General features: G+C 47.2%; 1 protein-coding gene across 1 annotated transcript; it reads right to left on the bottom strand.

Moving 5' to 3' along the window:
* Positions 1-18400: 18400 nt before the first annotated feature.
* KCNA1 (potassium voltage-gated channel subfamily A member 1) lies at positions 18401-21131 on the bottom strand. The gene has a single exon (XM_005897929.2). The coding sequence runs from the start codon at positions 21129-21131 to the stop codon at positions 19644-19646; it is 1488 nt and encodes a 495-aa protein (XP_005897991.1). The 3' UTR covers positions 18401-19643.
* Between the last annotated feature and the right edge of the window lie 1944 nt (positions 21132-23075).

The raw sequence follows: 23075 nt of genomic DNA, 5'->3' as shown, positions 1-23075 counted from the left end.
AAGGAAGGAAAGAAGGAAGGCAGGGCAATATCATAACCAAGAAAGAAAAGAAACATTGCCGAAGATGCAAGCAGCCCTCAGGGGGCTGCCACTGTCCTGTGGCTCCAGAGTGAGCGTGTGCATGCTCAGCTGTCTCCAACTCTGCATGTGTGTGCCTTCGTGCTCAGTCATGTCCTACTCTTTGTGACCCCGTGGACTGCAGCCCACAAGGCTCCTCTGTTCATGGGATTCCTCAGGCAAGAATACTGGAGTGGGTTGCCATTTCCTTCTCCAGGGGATCTTCCCAAGCCAGGGATCAAACTCACATCTCCTGCATTGGCAGGCAGATTCTTTACCACTGAGCCACTGGGAAGACGTTAGAAAATCCTACAGCTAGGACCAACTTCCTTTCTTCTCTCTTGAGTAGCTAGCATTCAAGAAACTTTCAATACTAGTAACTAGAAATATTTTGGGTCTCAGACATTGTCGAGACCTTTTTTTTTTTTTTTTTTTTTGTCTATTACAGCTCTGCTTTGAAGTTTATGCTCACCAAACTGCCTTAGTCAACATGGATTTCCATGTCTCACACTATTGCACTCAAGATCCTAACAAATGTAACTTAACTCTGTGCCTGCGTACTAAGTCACTTCAGTTGTGTCCAGCTCTTTGCGACCCTATGGGCTGTAGCCTGCCAGTGTCCTCTGTCCGTGGGATTCTCCAGGCAAGAATACTGGAGTGGGTTTCCTCTTCTAGAGGATCTTCCCGACCCAGAAATCAAAACAGGTCTCCTGGGTCTCCTGCATTGGCAGGCAGGTTCTTTACCATTAGCGCCACCTGGAAAGCCTAACTAACTCCTGCCAACGCAAACTTAGATCCTCTGATGCGTTCGGGATCTCCCTTGGGAGTTTGTGTTCAAGATCCCAGTTTTTATGTGACCTGAGACAAATAAAATATATAAGCAACCATGTATATAAGAGCTCCCCTATTATTCCATCCGTAAGTGTGGAGGCATGGACATTCTAAGTCAAAGCTGTGCTGTTCAGAATAGTCATCTCGGATGAACAGGGCTTGGTAATGATGAAGTCCAAGGTAAGGTTTGCTCCCTACAGGAATTTGTGCATTTTGCATAAAGGAAAATGATCATCACCTATTCCTCTTAAGCCCCCTTACATGTATATGGCCTTAGTCACAAGGGAGTTCAGCAAGAGGGCAGGTAACTCAGAGCCTCACAGCCCTGCAAATATCCTTCTGAGCATGGATCAGTAGAGTCTTGGCTGCTCAGTCCCTCAGTCATTTCCAATTCTTTGTGACCCCATGGAATGTAGCCTGCCAGGCTCTTCTGTCCATGGGATTTCCCAGGCAAGAGTACTGGAGTGGGTTGCCATTTTCTCCTCCAGGATATCTTCCTGACCCTGGGCTTGAACCCACATCTCCCACACTGCCACTCGGATTCTTTACCACTAAGCCAGTAGAGTCTTAGGGAGATGCAAATACTGTTATTTGCAAAATCTAATCTATCCCTGGACTTCCCTGGTGACTCAGATGGTAAAAAATTCACGGTCAATATGGGAGGCCTGGGTTCTATTTCTAGGTTGGGAAGATCCCCTGGAGGAAGGCATGGCAACCCACTCCAGTATTCTTGCCTGGAGAATCCCATGGACAGAGGAGCCTGGCAGGCTCTAGTCCATGGGGTCGCAAAGAGTTGGACACGACTGAGCAACTAAGCACAATCTATCTCTAAATTCCTTATGTGTATTGAGTTTGCTCCTTTCTTCACCAGAGAACACGGAGATGTTAATGACCTCATCAGTTACGATCCTTTAGATTTTGTTATCTTTGAGAGAAAGGAATCCATCTGGGGAGACTTTCTCATTTTCCTAGAAGAATGAGATGACAGCTATGATGTTTCTAGTGCCAGGAAAAAAATTGACTTTTCTGTTCCAACTCAGCTTTTCCCATTAGGCTACTTTTCTAGAAGAGTCTGATCTGAAATATGGTCATACTTTTTTTTTAATTGGTGGCTAGAAATTTTTAATGTAAAAAGTAAGAATAAAAAGTAAGTAAAATAGCAAAGACACTGCAAAGAGACACCCAGACTCACACAGACAATATTCAAAATGTAAAATCTAGATTTCCGATGCAATTGTGATTCAATATGACAGAACAACACAAGTTTGGAAAGTCATAATTGTTCTCCCAAGAGTTTTAGATCTATTGTGGATGAGACCTGTTTCTGGGGCAACAAGCTGCCATACGGGCATGCAAATTTGTTTCAGTTACGTCTGACTCTGTGACCCCGTGGACTATAGTCTGCCTCCAGGCTCCTCTGTCCATGGGATTCCCCAGACAAGAATACTGGAGTGGGTCACCATGTCTTCCTCCAGGAGATCTTCCCGACCCAGGGATCGAACCTGGGTCTCATGTCTCCTGCATTGGCAATCGGGTTCTTTACCATTAGTGCCACCTAGGAAGCCCTACAACAAGCTGGACTTTTTAGAAAAGGTAAATTTCCTGCTAGCAGGTTCGAGACATGGAGTCATAAGAATTACCATTAATCACATAGCCTATAGGTTTGGTTTTTTTAAAATTCAGATCCAAGTGCAACGCCGCCCAAACAATTAGTTTCTCTGAGATCCACATTCAGATGAAAAATCTAAGGAATCCTGTCGTTTCTGGACTCAAAGCCAAGCTCCTTCTCTTAACAAGCATGTAGGTGTACGAACTCCATGCTGAGGAGCTCTAAACCAGCCACAAAAGCACTTGGGGGCAGGGTGATAGTGCCACAAGGTCTGAGAGTTTCCTTTTAAAAGCCCCCTTCCCACCAGCTCCCTTCCAGGCACATCTTTATCATCTATGTGACACATTCAGAGGAAGCGCTAATGTCATTCAGATGCATTAAGCTGCACAAGCGGTTTGGTGCATTTCACTGGGACCTCAAAGCATCAACACCCCCGAGGTGTGCAGCCAAAGCAAGGAGCAGTCCATGTCGATACCATCCGAACCTGCGCTCTGAACACACATTACAAAGGCGTTCAATTACCCAGTCTATGCCATTAGGCAGCATCCCCCAGCCCTCCTGATTAATAATTGAACTCGATCCATACAGGAGAGTTCAGGCCAGTCTGGAAGATGCCTGCTAGCGTGCATTAGGAAGGAGCATCTCCAGGGGCCTCCGAGCACTCTGTCCATTTAACAAGTGAATCTATCAACTGCCGTCAAATCGTGATCAATAGAAACTGACGATCCTCCTTAAAACATTCCTCTGCTCTACTGTTCGTCTTTCTCCCTCTGAGTGCCTCCCCTCTGGCCACAGGCGAGCTGATCACCCCCACCTCTTGTAGTGATGTAACAACTAAGCCCACTTTGTGCCTGTGCTGCTGTGCTTAGTCGCTCACTCATGTCCTACTCTTTGCAACCCACTGGACTGTAGCCCACCAGGCTCCTGTGTCCATGGGATTCTCCAGGCAAGGATACTGGAGTGTGTTGCCATGTCCTTCTCCAGGGGATCTTCCCAACTCAGAAATAGATCCCATGTCTCCTGTGTCTCCTGCATTGGCAGGTGGATTCTTTACCTGCTGAGCCATTGGGGAAGTCCCCCTAGCTCTTCATGCCTAGAGCACTCTTTCCCAGCTCCCAGGAGAGCACTCAGCCATCAACCCTCTGGGAATTGCCTCTCTGATGAAGAGAGTCACCTCAGCCAAGGTTACATTCCTTCCCAGGGCAGCCTCGTCCACAGATGGGCCAACAAAAACGTGTCAAGCCCTGGTTCCCAGGCTCCAATCCAGGACAGTGCTGAAGGGCCAGCCCAGCCTCAGAGCATCCTGCAGGACAGCTTGGCTTCTGCCATGACTGAGGTGCAGCCCGACTTCTCCCCATTCATCCCTGTTCTCTTCTCCCTTCAGGTATAACAGCGATCACACTCCCCAACACCTTCCTGCACATCTTCTCCATCTCAGACATCTCAGCAGACTCAACCCACAACTGGCAAGAAATATCTATACCTCACCTGCCACCCCAAGAAGCTGTCGTAAGAGTCAAATAGAATAATGTATGATAAAGTTCCTTATAAATTGCAAAGGACATAAAATAACACTTATTATACTTGCCCTTTAACTAAGACACCATAGAATTATGTGGTATTTGTACCTGGAATAAATAACAGTGCACATTTAGAGTTTACATAAAGCTAGAAGGTTCAAGCTCACTAAGGCTTGAGTTGAAATAATATTGACACCTTTCATGTGTTACTGTATCACTTAAATTTTCATTTATTTATGACAAGTCTTCCATCTTCCAAATTTTAGAAGTGTTGCCAGGCTTGGTGGTGGGTAAAACACCCCTCTCCAAAAAGTGTCAAAATACTTTGGCATTTTCGAGTCAGCTAAATAGCATCACTGAGATAGACCATCTTGTTGTCACCTGTATTTATAAATCCACTCACAAACACGGAAGGGTGGTAAAGACACATGCCCTGGGCCCACAAACCCAAATTCTTCAAATCCAAGGCCGTGACCTAATGCTTTCAGCCTAGTGTTCCACTTAGGAATGTCACTTCCTCAGCTCACCATTTGACAGAAAATACAGACTTTTTGAATTTAACATAGCAGGAAATGGCCCAGGCTGGAAGAGACCCGTGTTTAGCGATGACCGCATCTCTAGCCCTACAGGGGATTTCCTGGTAGCTCAGCTGGTAAACAATCTGCCTGCAATGCATGAGATCCTGGTTCAATTCCTGGGTCGGGAAGATCCACTGGAGAAGGGATAGGCTACCCACTCCAGTATTCTTGGACTTTCCTGGTGGCTCAACTGGTAAAGAATCCACCTGCAATGCAGGAGGCTTTCAATCCCTTGGTTGGGAAGAACCCCTGGAACAGGTAATGGCTACCTACTCCAGTATTCTGGCCTGGAGAATTCCATGGACTATGCAGTCCATGGGGTTGCAAAGAGTCGGACACGACTGAGCAACTTTCAGTTTCACTAGCCCTACAGGGAACCACATGTGTACTATCCACCCCAGGCCGCTGCCCATCCCTGAGCTCCTGAGCTGTGCGAGGAGTGATGGAGCATAAACCCAGGCAGAAGAGCATCAGGGCCACCCTCCCTGCTCTCACTGGGAAAAAACACCCAGAGCCCAAAGGAAAATATTATGGGAACTTCAACTCCTGCTGTTTGTTTTTTTCATTATTTTTTTCCTTTTATTTAAATGGAAGGTCTTTAATTATAAAATGGAAAACCTTATTATGATATCTTTATGATTTTTTTTTTTGCTTAATTACAAGAGAATGATGACAAATGTTTAGAATCAATTGAAGTGGCTTCCCTATTTGAACTAAAACATACCTGCCCTATAGTACAGGTGACACCTGCAGATTCATGGACAGGTAGATGAACAGAGGTCAGAGCGTAGAGGTGGGTGTGTACATGTGTGTGTTTGTGTGTGTACACACATGCGTGAGCTGGGGTCAGGGAACGGCATCTTATTGGTGATACAGATAGCAGGGCCCCCAAATAAATAATGTACAGACTTTCAATAGCATAAGAAAGAGACAAAATATACTTGGCATGTGATTTCCAATTCCATAGGTCTTTCCAGCAGCATTTGTTTTTATAGAGTCCTCTACCTCCACCTTCAAGTTAAGTGCCTAGTCCCCTTTCCCCCTTTTAATCTTAAAAGGTGCACACACTGAAGAGCCAATAAAACACTTTTTAAGGCTCTCAAGAAATACTCAAATGTCTGCAATCATCAATCCAAGAGATGATGTTCCATCATATCAAACCCCAGACAGTCCAAGAATATGAACAACAATTTTCCACCTAAATTAACTGCTGATATCTGACTACTCCAGGAAACGGGGATATATGTGGGAAATGTACTAACCCAGTCTCGAGCAGAACAGATGAAAAAATGTGTTTTCTGGAAGTTTCCAGGTTTCAGGTCTTGGGAGGGAACTCAATTATCAATGAGTTACTTTAACAAAAATCACAATCCCTGTCAGAGGAAACCACAATAAAGATTCTTCCCTAGAGAACGGATCCATGTCTGTGTGTGGCTGAGTCCATTCTCTGTTCACCTGGAACTATCACATTGTTCATCAGCTATACTCATACTCCAGTGCAAAATAAAAAGTTAAAAAAATTTAAAACAGAATGTCTACAAATTAAAAAAAAAAAAAAAGATTCTTCCCCAAAGGTGAAAGCAACCAGAACAACAATTTTTGTTAAGAATCTCAATTATTATGTCTACCAAACTGGGGGATTGATCTCAGTACAATGAGAATTAAATGTCAGCCTAGCCAGAGAGTTTGGGAATTGCTGTAACAGGCTGAGAAATTTAGAATTTCCATTCACAGAGTGATTGTATAACACATGAATGGTGGAAAGGACACCTAAAATAAAATCATCAGGTGTAAAGGAAACACATTTAAATAAAACATGGCTACCTTTGCTCATTTTACAAGACTTTGTCTTTTAAAAATCATCTTGAATCATTTTCCCTTTAATTCGATATGTAGGTTTGGAACCTACAGACATGCTGTTCTTTAGTTTTGAACCCTAGAGTTCTGAGAATTCTCAAGACACTATCCTAAAGTCATGTAATGAATTTCTTCTCTTCTCTGTAAGACTCTAAATAAACCATGATAACAAAAAGTCTCCCTTACTGAACACCAGCAAACTTCCTGGATAATTTAGTGCAGAGTCCAACGCCATTTCCAACACAGCTTGGCTGAATGTTGAGCTCATTAAATTGACCTATGAGACGATTTATATGGCTTTTTAAAAAGAGCATAATAGTCCATCACATTAACTTATGAGCCATTATTTCAGTTACCATAATAACCACGGGTAATTAAGGCGTGACTAAGACACTGCGTATTGTACAGCAGATGAGCCAAGGTCTCTGATCTCTTCAATATCATCAGCCCGTTTGCTGATCATGCATCTTAAAACAACAGACCTAAAAGTTATCCTAAGCCAAACTTCTCCTTCTGGCAGCTAAAACACCTTTGTTCTCTGTTTACCCATTATGCTTTCGCTGCAAACCCTTGAGAATGATAAAGTCAAGTAGTTGACGTCTTCATGCTAACCAATGTCTTTTCTCTCATCCCATAGCATCACTGCCCTGAGGTACTGCTTGGAATTTCTTGCAGTGGACAAACATTTTTCTTACCACGTGTTATTCATTAGGGCTTCCCTGGTGGCTCAGTAAAGAATCCTCCCACGGTGCAGGAGACCTGGGTTCGATCCCTGGGTTGGGAAGATCTCCTGGAGAAGGGAATGGCAACTCACTCCAGTATTCTTGCCTGGGAAATCCCATGGACAGAGAAGCCTGGCGGGCTACAGTCCATGGGGTTGCAAATAGTAGGATGCAACTGAGTCATTAAACACACAGCACAAAGTTACATCACTTTGTTTTTTTTTAATTACTAACATTGTGATTAAGTGATGTTTAGAGTACTGATCTTTATCCACTGAAGATAAGCATTATTTTTAAACTGCCAACAAATGTGAGCTTCATCCTCCAGCAACTATAAGGAAAGCTCTTCCATCTTAACTAGAAATATCTTTCAACGATAAACCAATCTCCTGTGATCTTTCAAAAACTGAACTGGCTGTCCCTTTTTCTAGGACTAACATATACACAAAGTTCTCTAAGATTAAAAAAGCTTTGCCTGTTAATGAAGAGAAAACACTTAGTAGGGAGAATCTTAGTCCCAGAGAGATTCTCTTGGAAATTCACTTAAAACAAAATTACTCCCTTTCTGAAACAATGAATTAATGATACTGTACAGAATGCAAAAAAAAAAAAAAAAATCACTGTAGGGATAATGAAAGTATCTTGGATTTCTGAACACCCTGAACCCAAGAGTTGAAGAATAAGCATTTTTAATAGAAGCTGTATTTGGCCCTGAGCTCAAAATTTAAATTATTCTAAGCTTAAGCACCTACTCAGTCATCATTCTCTGATTTCAATTCTGAAAAAAATACATTTGAACTGGAATTAGTTTCTCTAGAAACGTTCCTAAAATGCATTTAATGCTCAGCACTTCAAACAAGGGAGAACACACTGTTACAGCAAATGAGAAACGTGAACAGGCTATGTCAAATCTATTTTTAAAAAACCATAAGCGGTTAGAGAACTCAACCCAGCTCCTGAATGTTACTCTCTAGAAAACTGTTTCATGAACCAAAGATTCTCACAGATACTCAACTCCTTTACTTAATTACGATGAAATTCCTTAAGAAAACCAGATAAAGTCTTAATGTTGTTTAAATCACAGCCCCTTTATGCAATCAGTGTTATGAAGAAAAAACTGGATTACTGTAGAGACACTATAACTTATAAACTTTCCTAAGCTTCTTTGTAGAAGGTGCTAGCCCAGAAAAGTCTGTATTGACTCATTTATGCTCATGAGGGTTATTTCTAGCAAGGGAAGTTAAGAATAAGTTTTAATATTTATTTAATGTCTCTGCAACAAGCATATGAGAAAACTCTGCAAACAACATCTTGCTTTATTTCTCAATATTCACAGGTGGAAAGGAAAAAAATCAAATGGTGCAATATTTTGCACAAGGGGGAAATGAGGCAAAAAATAGGAGAGATATAAATTATTAAAGATGCCTTCTGGTCCCTCATCTTATCCGTGGTGGTTTACTCCTGATATTTGGAGTCTGAAGAGGTAAAACAGTATTAAGTCACAGGCAGGGAGAAACGAAACTAGAAATAGGGGCTCAGCATTCCCTCAGGCTTCTGCCTACCTGGTGTTACACACAGGATGTGCTGAAGTGTGTTAGCCACTCAGTCATGTCTGACTCTTCTCAACCCCATGGACTGTAGTCTGCCAGGCTCCTCTGTCCATGGGAATCTCCAGGCAAGAATACTGGAGTGGGTAGCCATTCCCTTCTCCAGGGGATCTTCCTGACCCCAGGATTGATCCTGGGTCTCCTGCATTGCAGGCGGATTCTTTACCATCTGAGCCACCAGCGAAGCCCGGATGTACTGCTGCTGTGCTGTTGCTGCTGCTGCTAAATCGCTTCAGTCGTATGCAACTCTGCACGACCCCATAGATGGCAGGCCACAAGGCTCCCCTGTCCCTGGGATTCTCCAGGCAAGAACACTGGAGTGGGTTGCCATTTCCTTCTCCAATGCATGAAAGTGAAAAGTGAAAGTGAAGTCGCTCAGTCGTGTCCGACTCTTCGGGACCCCATGGACTGCAGCCCACCAGGCTCCTCCGTCCATGGGACTTGCCAGGCAAGAGTACCGGAGTGGGGTGTCACTGCCTTCTCCAGATGTACTGAAAATGCATACCCAAAACATCTCTGCCTCAAGTCTCCAAATTGCACTATCCTACTGTTTCTTTTAATAGAGCATCTGAGCCCCTGGAGTCTTCCTTTAAAGCACACTTCCTCCCCCTGTACCTCCTCTCATCATGTTAATTAATAACAAGACTACTAATTTCTCACGTTTATAGAATACATTCAAATTTACCAAATGTGTTAACCTATATTATCTCATTTAATCCAGCAACCCTATGTGGGATTACATTTCCATTTTAGACATGAGCACTTTAAAGACTCAAAGAGCCCATGTCCCTAGGCATAGCTCACTGCTCTCTCCTTACTGTGCGAGATTCCACATTCCAACTTTCCTCAGCGAATAACCACTCAGAGTTCCTACCATGTGCCACACACCAGCCAGGGGGTCATGAGTAAACCTAGGCCCAGTGCTTAGTCGCTCAGTCATGTCTGACTCTTTGCGACCCCCATGGACTGTAGCCCACCAGGCTCCTCTGTCCACAGGATTTCCCAGGCAAGAATACTGGAGTGGGTTGCCATTTCCTTCTTCAGGGGATCTTCCCGACCCCCAGATCGAACTAGTGTCTCCAGTGTCTCCTGCATTGCAGGCAGATTCTTTACCCACTGAGCCATCAGGGAAGCCCCTTAAAACCTAGGCCATCTCCCTCCATCCAGTGACCCTAGGCATGCCCCTTCTCTGTAAAACATGTGTAGCAATATCAGCCCTACCTAATTCACCGAGTAAAGCCGGGTCATTAACGTGGAAGGGATTGCTTGTAGCTGCTTACTGGGAAGGAGAGTGTCAGATTGCCTTTAACTTGATGGATGCTGAGGGCTGCTGAAGGTTCTTCAGGGCTTATAATAGAGGGCCTGCTATTAAGGGGTGAGGGAGAACAGAGAAAGAGCAAACCTCCTTCCAGACATAATGAGATCAAAGGCGCCCGCTGGGTACATGATGTCTGGATGCCAAACTTCATGGAGACAGGGGGCTCCACAATGTATCAGAACAAAGTCTGACGTGAGGGCAGATGTGGTGCTAGTAGTAAAGAATCCATCTGCCAATGCAGGAGACCTAAGAGACATGGGTTTGATCCCTGGGTTTGGAAGATCCCTGGAGAAAGAAATGGCAACCTGCTCCAGTACCTAGAAAATCCCATGGACAGAGGAGCCTAGTGGGATACAGTCCCCAGAGTCACAAAGAGTCAGGCATGACAGAGCTCACACACACACACAAAGGTTCTAGCCAGGGTTCAGGAAACGCCCATATTTAATAGGTTTAGAATCCACACCTACCATCACACTAGGAAGCAAAGGGTCACACATATTTGAATCCCCATACTTCATCAATTCGAAGATTCCTTTCTTTTTTCAAATTGATTGAAATACAGTTGATATGGTCATCTAAGCCCAAAGACCCCCCTATGCTGGGAACAATTAAATCATACCAAAGATAATCCACCTAATAATTCTAGAAAATTAGGCTGGGTGTCTTATGAAAACTGCCAGTGTACCATTTCTCTTAAAGACAGTGATTGCTATGGAACAGATTGGGTCAGAAGACCAGAAATACACTGCTGGCACCTAACAGGACTCAGTGGCTTTGTGGGTCCAATTTATGGCCCTGGCTTCTGCCAAGATGGCTAGGAAGATGTGCCTTAGGATTCCCTTGGGCTCAAGCTCAGTTACATACAAACTTAGATGTGACTCCATCAAATTTACCATCAATATGAGCCCGAAGGACCAAGCAAAAAAAATTTTTTTAATTAAAAAAAAATACAGTTTACTTACAATATTACATTAGTTTCAAGTGTAAGACAATGATTTGATATTGATTCCTTCTGTATTGTTTACATTTTTTCATCTCTAAAATTGAGATGAATCAATGCAATGGCAGGTCATAATTGTCGATGTTCCCTCTTGCTTGCAAATATTAATATATCAAACATCTTTAAATCAATGGTGTATTGGATTCAATTAGTTGAATACAATTTTTCAATCATCTGGTTTTTTTTTTCAATTATCTGTTTTTAAGTTGGTTCAAAAGACTGCTTTCCAGTTCTGCATCATGACCATGCTGTCTTATCTGCTTTGTTGTTGTTCAGTGGCTAAGTTGTGTCTGACTCTTGCAACTCCATAGACTGTAGCACGCCAGGCTTCCCTGTCCTTCACCATCTCCTGGAGTTTGCTCAAACTCATGTCCATTGACTCGGTGATGCCATCCAACCATCTCACCCTGTTGCCCCTTCTCTTCCTATCCTCAATCTTTTCCAGCTTCAGGGTCTTTTCCGGTGAGTTGGCTCTTCCCATCAGGTGGACAAAGTATTGGAGCTTCAGCTTCAGTACCAGTCTTCTGCTTAGGATTTTGCAATGGGACACACTCTGCCCAGCCCCAGGGGGGCTCACCTTACCTCCACACTCAGGCCTGGAGAGGCTCCACAGTCTAGACTGAGGGCAGAAAGCATCAGCCAGCTTCCCTCCCCAGTGTCACGGTGGTTGGGCTCACATTGCATCAGCCCTCTGCTGCTTGGCCTCCCTTAAAACTGACCTGATGTCATTTTGAAGCTCTGTAAACAATAAATTTGCAAGGAGATCCAACCAGTCCATTCTGAAGGAGATCAGCCCTGGGATTTCTTTGGAGGGAATGATGCTGAAGCTGAAACTCCAGTACTTTGGCCACCTCATGCGAAGAGTTGACTCATTGGAAAAGACTCTGATGCTGGGAGGGATTGCGGGCAGGAAGAGAAGGGGATGACAGAGGATGAGATGGCTGGATGGCATCACTGACTCGATGGACGTGAGTCTGAGTGAACTCCGGGAGTTGGTGATGGACAGGGAGGCCTGGCATGCTGCAATTCATGGGGTCGCAAAGAGTCGGACACGACTGAGTGACTGAACTGAACTGAAACAATAAATTCCAGCCACAGTCCTGCCCTTGTAGCTACCTGGATCTGTCTGCCACTGCTTCAGGAAGACCATTCCAAGGCTTAGCTTTGGGAAACAGACTCAGAACTGTGAATGCTCATTCACCCACTGCCACTGATGCAGTTCCAGATCTTTCTTACCTTTCTCTGTCGAGCTCAGCATTGCCTGTTTTCCAGCCACAACAGAAAAATGATGGGCAGCTTGTCCAGCCTCATGATCTACTTTCAGTAGCCACCTCTACAGCAAAAGCAAGATCCATCTCTCAGTCTTACAATATGAACCTAACACGATGCAATGCAATTCTAAGAAGATGCAGCAGCCACCCCAGGCATTCTGCACATAGTAGACCCTGGCATAAAGCACGGGACGCTGTTTTCTGTGACATCAAAGAGCTTTGTATAAAATATGATATTCACAAGGAAGAAAAGAGAACTTGTAAATCTCAGGAAGAAAATGTACCAATGAGTCATAAAAAACATACAAAAAACCCCCATGAGGTCTTCTCTGGTGGTTGAGAATCCACCTGCCAATGCAGGAAACACGGGTTTGATCCCCAGTCTGGGAAGACCCCACATGCCATGGGACAACTAACCCCATGTACCACAACTACTGAGCCTGTACCCTAGGGCCGGTGATCTGCAACTCCTGAAATGCATGGCCTAGAGTCCCCGCTCCAGAGCAAGAGAAGCCGCTGCCATGAGAAGCCCTCACACCGCAACTAGAGGGTAGGCGCCCTGCTGTCCACAACTACAGCAAGTCCACACCCAGCAACAAAGACCCAGAGCAGCCCAAAATAAATAATCAACAATAAAATAAAACAACAGGAAGAAAGAGTTGCAGAACTATAGGGAAAAGCATATGTAAAGAACAACCAAACATCACTTCGTCTTCCCCCTTCAAAATCACATCTAACAGCACAGTGCAACTACCAAGGTGTCAAAGACAAACAAGCTTGCCAAGGACGCTTGCCGTCTGCCTCTGCAGAGGCTGAACCCTATGCTACTGCAACTGCTGACCTTTGACGTGCCCAGAAGGGAGGTCAGGGTGGACAGTGAGGCGCTCTGTGCTCCAGGGAACCTGGGAGGACAGGTCTTTAGATAGTTGGGTATTTTCAGGAACAGACCTTAGGATCCCAATCCTTGCATCTCCTCATATCTAGAAAAGCACTAAATCCCTTCATGATGACATCAGTTCCCCCGTGACTAGCAGAAAACCTTTTGTAAAGTAAGTGCTTGACTGCGTTGAACTCCCCCTTCACCAAAAACCTCCCCCCACTGCCTCTTTGGAGCAGTCTCAGAGCTATCTGAGGCGCTGTTTCCCAGGCTGCAGTCCTCATTTTACCCCAAGTAAAACAACTTGCGATTCTCCTGTTGTGCATCCTTTTAGTTGACAAAGGCATTCGGTGTCAGGCCACAGTGCTATTACACACACATACACACTCCATTATCCTTCCTGAAAAGCTTGGGCTGTGGATGAAGAATACAGTTTCACATCAAAAACAATTTAGGCAAATCTAATCAATTGCTTTAGTCCCTTGGGCCTCATTTTTTTTTTTTTTTTTTTTCCTTTCCACTGTTTGCACAAATCAAATTCTGACAGCCTCTCCTTGGGATCCTACCTGAGGCCCAATGGTGAATTTATTGCCAAAATTCAACTCCAGTGCATTTCCTTGTACAGAAAAGAACAATCCATGAATTTCCAAGAAAATGAAAGTGAAAGTTAGTCACACAGTCATGTCTGACTCTTTGCAATCCCATGGACTGTAGCCTGCCAGGCTCAGCTGTCCATGGGATTCTCCAGGCAAGAGTACTGGAGCGGGTTGCCATTCCCTTCTCCAGGGGATCTTCCCAACACGGGGCTCGAACCCAGGTCTCCTGCATTGCAGGCAAATTCCTTACCAACTGAGCTACTTGGGAAGCCCTCCAAGAAAATGAGGTAACTTCAATTGTATGTTGGATTTACCATGTTATTTAAAGAGCACCCCACAAGACAGAGTTCCCGAAACCCAGTTACACAAGAAACAAAGAACCAGTCGACACATTCCTTGATAAGATCCTTAAAAATTATCTTTAATTGATGCCAAATATGAACAGATCATAAAGTGACAGAAGCAAGTAAAATTGCATAGATGGATACTATGCGCTTCAATTAGGTTCTCGATTCATAACATTCAGTGTCCTCTACCCGACCTATGAGACAATTAGGGCAGGGGAAACGCACAGTAGGTGAAAATGAGACACGTCGTTAACTCAAGGTGTCCGCAACTAGCGAACGCAAAGAAATGAAATGCGCTTTTTCAAGCTTAAGTGGTTTGTTGTCCTGATGGTGCACTTCAAATTAAGACGACTCCGTTGGGATTTTTAACCTTGGTAAGACTTTAAGATTAGAGGTATGTCGTATAGAGCCCATGCTTTCTACTTACAGCTTCTGATGACACAGTTCTAAGCAGTGCAGGACAGAGAAGAAAGGTGTGTCTGTAGGTTTTAGAAAGGAGACAGCTTTAACCCAGGGGTTATGTTTAATTTTGCTTTCTTTCCTCGCACCATTTCTTCTTCTCTGATTTGGATGCAAAACTTTTCTCTCCTCTTTGAAGTCCCATGTCATAAAAAACTTAACTCCTACTTAGCCCCTATGAAAATCACTGCAACTAGGGCTAATCTCCCTAAAGCTAAGAGTCCTGAGGGCTTCCCTCACATACACCTGGGCTCCCCAAGAAAGCCCAGGGTCCTTTAGCCTGAGCAAAGAGACCGGCACGTGATCCCCAGACTTCTAAACTTGACATCTCTATCCTGAATGAATTCGTACAGTGACCCAAGGTAACGGGAACAGTTGTGGGTAACAACTCAGCTCCTGTTCATGTCTTTACAAAAAGGATAAGTAACGTACATTCTTCTAAAGTTTACCTGAGTCGTGCTGGACGTAGTCGCGTATACCCTGAAATTCCATGTATAAATACGAGCACTAATACACCACATGGTGGATGAGGGGTCACCTCCGGAGGTGGCCCTTCACTTGGGTTGTGTCAGGTTTAAAAATTCGTGTGTGTCTTCTGAAAATGAACAGAAATATCGAAAGACTTCACCCTTTCTTGGAAAAGTGGAAAGATAAAATGGCTGTTTTGCTGTTGGTGTTCTAACGATTGTGTCCTCTTGATGGTTATCACTCACCAGTCCTCCCCACTCCCAGGAGGAAGCTGTGGCTGGGAAAAAAATGGGAATTTTTTTCTCTTTTTGTTCAATCTCATCTGCCAAACAAGGAACTCAGTTTTCGAAAAGCATGTGTTTTGAGGTCTCCTCTATTAAATGGGAGGGTTAGGAAACCATTCCCACTGGCTCTTCAGAGGTTAACTCATTTGAAAGCTCGGTAACTACACACAAGATGAAGAAGGCCCTCAATGGACTAAGCCAAATTTCTACTTCAAGAAACCTAGTCCTCACTCACCATCCACAGGCACTGTCTTTTATGTCTTCTCAAGTGAGTCCAGACTCCACCAGGGAATCTGACCAAGCACACAATTTCATTTCAGAGAAATGACTACAGTCCATTGGCTGTAGTCCAGAAGAATAATCTGCTATTGGTTGATTTGATTTCGCCAAGCTAACCCACTAACACAGCTCCCAATGAACTGTTTTAACTGATAATTAGAATTCGACTTCTCCAGTGGGTAGTGAGGAAAGGCTGTGGGCACAGACAGGGGCAGGGAAAGAGGAGGTGCAAAAAACACACCTTTCCTGGCTACCCTCTGTCTTTGAATCTGAGGACAGAGGAAACGGATGTCTTTGGTCTCTCTCATTCCAATCACTTGAGTTGAGTTAACCACTTCGGAGATTCTGGGCTGCCTAACAGCTCCAGGGGTGACCCAACCCTTCCCTGGCTGCCCTATGAAACTAGGGCCTCAATTCACCGGAAGAGCTGAGCTATGGCTATGAGCAGGTCACCAGTCTTCCCCCTTCTGGAGAAAACCAGTATTCAAGACATGAGCCATGAAAGCTCAAGACCTAGGAAGGGGACAAAAAGCTACAAACAAACAAACAAACCAAAAAAAAAAAAAAAACCCAATAAGATAAACCTAAGGAAAGAAACTGAAAAGATAGTCATTCCGTAATAGGCAGTTTCGTTAAGTGCACCTTCAGGTCCACAGGAAACACTTCAGCTCATCCCTGTGCAAAGGGGAAGAGCTGGGTCAAACTTTGCATGCTGATGCAACACAGACAAGCCCTGTCCTCCAGTCTTACTCACTTGATTTTGATGAGCTACATACAGATGAAAAAAGCAGCATTCGTTTTCCCCAAACCACCCACACTCCTACCGGCGGCTCCTCTCGTCCCGGGGAGGGCAGGTCCCCTGCACGCGCCACTGTTCCCTGTAACACATGCAGAAGGACCCAGCCCATGCAGCGTGTGGCTGTGAGAGGCGTACCCCACAGCCAAAGTGCATCGTTTCAGTCCTGGTCCCATTTTCTCATTTTCTGTCCCATCCCCCACAGTACCGGGCAGATTATTGCTGTTGACAGAGTGTAGCGTTTCAAGTTGGGGGTGGGGTGGGGTCCTAGACCTCAAAGTCTAAATAAAAAGATCAAGATAAGCCCCGGGAGATGTGGACGAGGTTGGCTTTTTTTTTTTTTTTTTCCCAGTGGGAGATTTAGAAGCAGGTAAGAGGAAAAGCCAGGATGAGTCAAGTTTCAAGGAAACACCCCGGGGAGGGTGGGTGCCCTATGGTCGGATGCCATGCAGTTCTTGGCCTCCATCTTCCTTGCTGTGTGCCACGTCCATCTGACAGATTCACAGAAGCCACACAGGAGAAGAAAACATCCACATTCTTTTCTTTCAGCGGAGTCAGCAGGCCTGGGTATAACTCCAGTTTCTTGGTTTACTGCCTCACTGCCTGTCCTAGGGTAGGGTGGAGGGGAGGGGTGGAGCCACAGGGAATACGTCTGGAAGCAGCAGCACAGGAATGAAAGGCGTTGGGCAGCAGGCAGCCACATGCTAAGTGCAAAGTGAGGGTCCCCACATCGGGTCATTCAAAAAGCCACGAGTGCCTCCCCGTCGATGGACGGCTGCTGGCCTCCAGAGGCTTGGTGGTGAGGCTCTCTGTCAGCTAAGCACAGGGTCCCCACTGTTTTCAGGATGGCGTGTAGTGGGCAACAGAAGTTAGATGTTCAGCCTGAGAGTTGACCGCCAGGTGGGACTCTCATAGGAGCATCCTTGGGAATAACTGAAGGGGGATGGGCCAGGAGGGAAGGCTGGCAAAAGGTTACTCTGAACCAGGTGTGCCTAGATCCACAGTGATGCCTGCAAAGCTCAGACCATCAGAGACGGCAAAGTGCTGCTGCAGACAGAAGGGAGGATGGAAATACGCCAGGACCGCTAGGGTGGGCCCGAGGAAGCCTTACTTGTCCAGAGGGACCCCTGGTGGGAAACAAATTCCCCACGAGTTTATATTGGCTTCTGGTGGAAAAGAGGAAGAAAACCAGTTTACGGTGCGTGTCCAGTTGGAAGATGGGTCTTGGGCCTCAGTTTCCATCCCACGTCAGGCTGCTAAGGGGACCAAGTCCAGTGGGTGGTCAGAGGGCATCTTCGCAGGTCTGTGCTGTTCTGAGGTGCAGGATGGCGTGGCGTCCCCACAACGGGGAGTGAGACAGCCAGGGTGGCAAAAGGAAAAGCAAAATCTCTGTGCCCCCACCGTCCCTCCCTCCCTTTCTGTTACATAACTTCTCAGCTGCGTTAATGGAGGCACTTTCTGCAGTTCGCTGTGGGTACAGGATAAAGGCACTAAGCAACTATTAAATCAATTGGTTGAGTTTCTTCAGGGAGCCTCAGGGGGACGGCCGAAGTCCCTACAGACTTCAAATCAGGACTGCCAAAGGAAATCAGCTCGGCTTTGGGTGCATACAATGGAGAAACGTTTTTGTTTTTTTTTTATTTACATCTCAAGAATGCACCAAAAAACATGCAGTATTGCACCTTTGTTTGTTGGTTTTGCTTGTGTTTGTCTCTAGCTATAAAGAATACTTGTCCTTAGGTGTTGCTATATATACCTTGATCACTTCGTTTTTCAACTGAGCTTCCCATGAAGGGATGGGCATATTGGTCCCCTCTCTGTCTAACTCTGCACAGAAACCTGACATTTCCCTGAGCAAAGGCAGGAAAATTGACTAAGTGCTCCCCACCCCCACCCCCACCCATTATTTCTTTTGGGCCCTTCATCCCACAAACTTATAATTTTTATTATTTTTTTAACGTTTTTACATTAAATGAATCATGCACTAATTAATTCAAGGTACACCTTAATCAAATCAGCCATAATGCTGAATAAGAGAACATGCTTGGAGCTCCGAAAAGTACTGTTCCCGGCTGACTAACATAGGTACTTAAATACAGTACTTTATTGACTAATAAAAAGAGTTAATAAATGAAGGAGTGCACTTTTGGTGAATGCAAATGAAGAAGAATCTATTTGCAGAAGAATCGATTCCTAACTAAGCTTATCCCCTATTGTCTGAGTTAACGTTCTCAGCATGCGGTTATAAAATAAATCAGGATCAGATTCAAACATGCTTACACTTCGCTCCATTTGCGCTCTCTTGCAACAAGGAGGCTAAGGCTTTACGTTCAGTTCTGGAGGCGGGGGTCAGGGTGCGGGACTTGTGAGCAAAGACCCTCTGGGCGTATCTGCAGTTGAGAATCTTAGCAGCACTGCAGACGGATCAACGAATTGCACTCAGTGATCACTGTTTCTTAGAGAAGAGTTTGAATCAGAAGAGAATGGGGGCAGAGGGAAAAATCCCTACAGAACCAGGACCAATATCAGATTTCTAAGGTGCTTGGTGAACCAGTCTTAAGTAATTTTTTTTTTTTCACCTTGGAATATGCAGTTCGGTGGATCAAAATAAAAACATCTGTCCGTTGCCCATTTTGGCTGGTGTATCATGTTACATACAATACATCTGATGCTCTGTCTTAAATATGTTGTGCAGTTTGCCAAGATTTCATGTTAGAGTCCCATGCAAATTTTCATTTGATATTTCTAAGCGATCCTCTAATTCTCATTCAGTCACATGAAAGAAAAAAATTAAAGAAGCCAGCAAGAATTAAAAATGGGAAGCACGTGATTCTTATTTTACCTAGACTAGTTCGTGGACTGAGTGATTTTAAACCAGTTTTAGAAAATACACTTTCTTTTCCCATTCTTTTAATAAAATGAAAATAATTTTTTTTTCATGGTTCCTGAAGTCTTCGGGTTTTCCACCCCCAACACGGGCAATGCCCAGTACTGGCAATGCGACAATGCATTGACAGTTCAATGGAACGTCCAAAGCTTACTTAGCAAAGTATCTACACAGAGAGTGACTTTGGTCACTCGGGGTTTGGTTTGATTTGGGTTTTGTTTTTTTTTAAGTCTTTCAAGCTGCTAAGTGGGGGCTTTTTAAAGTTTCTTTGCTTGGCTTTTTAAACATCAGTCAGTAGCTTGCTCTTATTAACACAGTTTTGGTTAGCTGTGGTACAATTGCCAGTTCTGATATTGGCCTGTCTAAAGTGGCCTATGCTATTATTCATATCCTCTTCGATCTCCATGTATTCAGATTTGCTGAGAGTGGACGAGCTGCGCCGACTGAGGTCACTGTCAGAGGCTAAGTTAGGGGCGCTAACGTGGAGCAACTGAGCCTGCTCTTCCCCCTCAGTTTCTCGGTGGTAGAAATAGTTGAAATTGGACACAATGACAGGTACGGGCAGGGCAATTGTCAGCACACCAGCGATGGCACACAAGGAGCCCACGATCTTGCCTCCAATTGTCACAGGGTACATGTCACCGTATCCTACGGTGGTCATGGACACCACCGCCCACCAGAAAGCATCAGGGATACTGGAAAAGTGCGACTCAGCTTCTTCCGCCTCGGCAAAGTACACTGCGCTAGAGAACAGTATGACCCCGATGAAGAGGAAAAAGATGAGCAGCCCTAGCTCCCTCATACTAGCCTTAAGGGTCTGGCCCAGGATCTGCAAGCCCTTAGAGTGGCGGGAGAGTTTGAAGATCCTAAATACCCTTACCAACCTGATGACTCTGAGGATGGCCAGCGAGGTGGCCTGCTCACCCTTCTGGTTCCCCTCCTGCTCTGCTATCTCGGTGCCCAGGGTGATGAAATAGGGGATGATGGCCACGATGTCGATGAAGTTCATGATGTTTTTGAAGAAGTCCGTCTTGCTGGGGCAGGCGAAGAAGCGCACCACCAGCTCGAAGGAGAACCAGATGATGCACAGCGTCTCGACGATGAAGAAGGGGTCCGTGAAGATGTTGGCGTTGTAGACCACGGTGGTGTTGTCCAGGCGGTGGACGGCTCCCGGGAAGTCCTTCTCGTCCTTCAGCTCGGGCAGCGTCTCCAGGCAGAAGATGACGATGGAGATGAGGATGACCATAACGGAGACGATGGCGATGACCCGCGCGGGCCCCGAGCTCTCCGGGTACTCGAAGAGCAGCCACACCTGGCGCTGGTACTCCTTCTCGGGCAAGGGCCGTTCCTCCTCCTTGATGAAGCCCTCGTCCTCGCGGAACTTCTCCATGGCCTCCTCGCCCAGCTCGTAAAACTTGATCTCCTCGGAGAACATGTCCAGCGGCACGTTGACCGGCCGGCGCAGCCGGCCCCCGGACTGGTAGTAGTAGAGGATGGCGTCGAAGCTGGGCCGGTTGCGGTCGAAGAAGTACTCGTTCCTCAGCGGGTCGAAGTAGCGCATGCGTTTCTTAGGGTTGCCCAGCAGCGTGTTGGGGAACTGCGCCAGAGTCTTGAGCTGCGTCTCGAAGCGCAGCCCGGAGATGTTGATGACCACCCGCTCGCAGCATTCGTGGTCGTCGTGCTCGGCCGGCCGCGGGTAGCTGCTGTCCTGAGGGTGGCCTGGGGCAGCCGAAGCCTCGTCCACATTCTCTCCAGACATCACCGTCATGGTGGAGGTGGTGGGAGGCAGAGATGGTGGCGGGAGGCGGGAGGCGGGGGACCGGGCCGGGGCGGGGAGGGGCGAGGGAGGTGGGATGGGTGGCGGACCCACGCGCCCTCCCCACCGGCGCTCCAGAGGCGGGGCTTCCGAGCCGGCAGGTGGAGATTATCAGCCACTTGGCTTCTGGAGACCCGCCCCTCCACCCCGCCTGCTCCTCAGTTTGGAATCCCTCTCGCCTGCCGCTCGGGTGCAGCTTTTCCGGGCGGGAAGGGGAGAGTTGGTGTGTCTTCCTGCTCCGAGGTGCCTTAACGCAGCGCCGTCCTAGCGGACCGGGCCATGGCTTCGGGTGACCCCGGCCTCCCCTCCCCTCCGCGAGCCCTCTTAGGACCCGGTGCGGAGCCGGCTCAGCGGACCCCCTCGCCCGCCACCCCTTCTGCTTCTCCTTGGCTCTTCCCCCCTCCTAGCCCTCTTCGCCTGCCGCCTTCTAAGCTCCCACCGGGGCCATCGATGGACGCTGCAGAAAAATAGAAAGTGATACGGGGCAGAAGATCAGGAAGCGTTCACATGGGACGGACCCACAGACACGGAAGAGCACAGACCTCTAGCTTTTTTTTTTTTTTCCAGAAAGCACGAGACTTTGGCTAGGGTTGTCACAGACACGCAGACAGACACACGCAGACACCCGAAGTCCAAGTTTGGGGCTCTTCTACCCCACTTTCCCCAATGCAATGCCCGACCGCCAATGTGTTTACAACTCGGTTAAACTAGAGATCGGAAAAGCGCCGAGAGACGCTGCGAGGAGCTCCGGATCCAGGCAGCATCTCCGTACCCCCCGGCTTCCCCCACCCGTCGCCCCGAGCCCCGCTTCTGCAGCCCCGAGCTGGGGAGCCCCCCTACCTGGCCGGCCGACTTGGCGCAGGGGAGGTGCTGAGTCGGCGGAGAGCCCGAGTGGGAATGCGGCAGGTCGGCTTTGCGGTACCCTGGCGCGAGCCGCGGCAGCCGCAGCATCCGAGGGGCGCCGGGGCCAGCGCGCCACCCTCGCCCCTGGTCCTGCTTCCTTCAGTCGGCCAGTTGCTTCACTGGGCAGCTACGGCGGAAATGTCCATTCCCTACCCCCATGCTCACCCGTGGCCGGCAGCTTGGAGACGCCACTCTGTCTCTTGTCTCCCTCTGTGTGTGCGGGGAGTTCCGGAGGCTGCGGAGCGGAAGAGCAAAATGCCACCCTCTCCGGAGCTCTGAAGCGAATGACGATACGGAGCGCTTTCGCCCCCTCCACCGTGGGAGCCCTTGATTCGATCCCGAAGGAGGCGAGTGAGCTAGGGCCTGGATCTACATGGCTCGCGGGTCTTCCCCTCCGCCTCCAGCACACCCCCGCGCGCGGACCTCGGCGAGGCTACGCGGAGCGCTGGGAGCCGTTCGCAGCTCCGAGTGGGGCAGGGTGCGTGCGGCGCGGGTCCCCTCGGTCCATTTCTGGGCGCTGCTAGATCAGCAGAAACCTGAGAAAGCGACAGGAATGCGGAGCAGCGATTGGCCCACCGGGGCGTGGGCTGGGGAGGGCGGGGGAGGGCGGGAGCGAGGAGGTAGATGGAAAACAGGAGGGGGTGGCTTGGCAGAGGGTAGGGGGTGGCTGTCATTCAGTTCCCACCCTTGCCAGCACTGCTTTTTCCTTCTCCGGCCCCGAAAAGCCGACCACCAGTTCTCCTCCCCCTCTGGTCCACAGCCCCGCACGCGCACATTCCTCGGCCGCGACCTTCCCCGGGAATTTCACATTGGAAATGCTCAGGTCCGACGCAATGCAGACGGTTGTGTTCCTGGCACAACTCCTCGGATGGGCGTGCGTTTGTGCAGCCCGCGGTGATCCGCGTCTCGCCGCGCTGTCCAGCCCCTCCCGCAGAGGGGCTCTCTGCAGGCCTGGCCCGGCCTGGCCCGGCCCGGCCCCGCCGGCCTCGGGGG

This window comes from Bos mutus, chromosome 5, assembly GCF_027580195.1.
Source record: "Bos mutus isolate GX-2022 chromosome 5, NWIPB_WYAK_1.1, whole genome shotgun sequence".
Classification (NCBI taxonomy): Eukaryota; Metazoa; Chordata; class Mammalia; order Artiodactyla; family Bovidae; genus Bos; species Bos mutus.
Note: the sequence above shows the minus strand (reverse complement) of the source record. Positions and strands in the feature narration are given on the sequence as shown.

What these genes read in the sequence shown, in the direction of transcription:
- KCNA1 (XM_005897929.2), bottom strand. Translation starts at nt 21,131, where the DNA reads ATGACGGTGATGTCTGGAGAGAATGTGGACGAGGCTTCGGCTGCCCCA.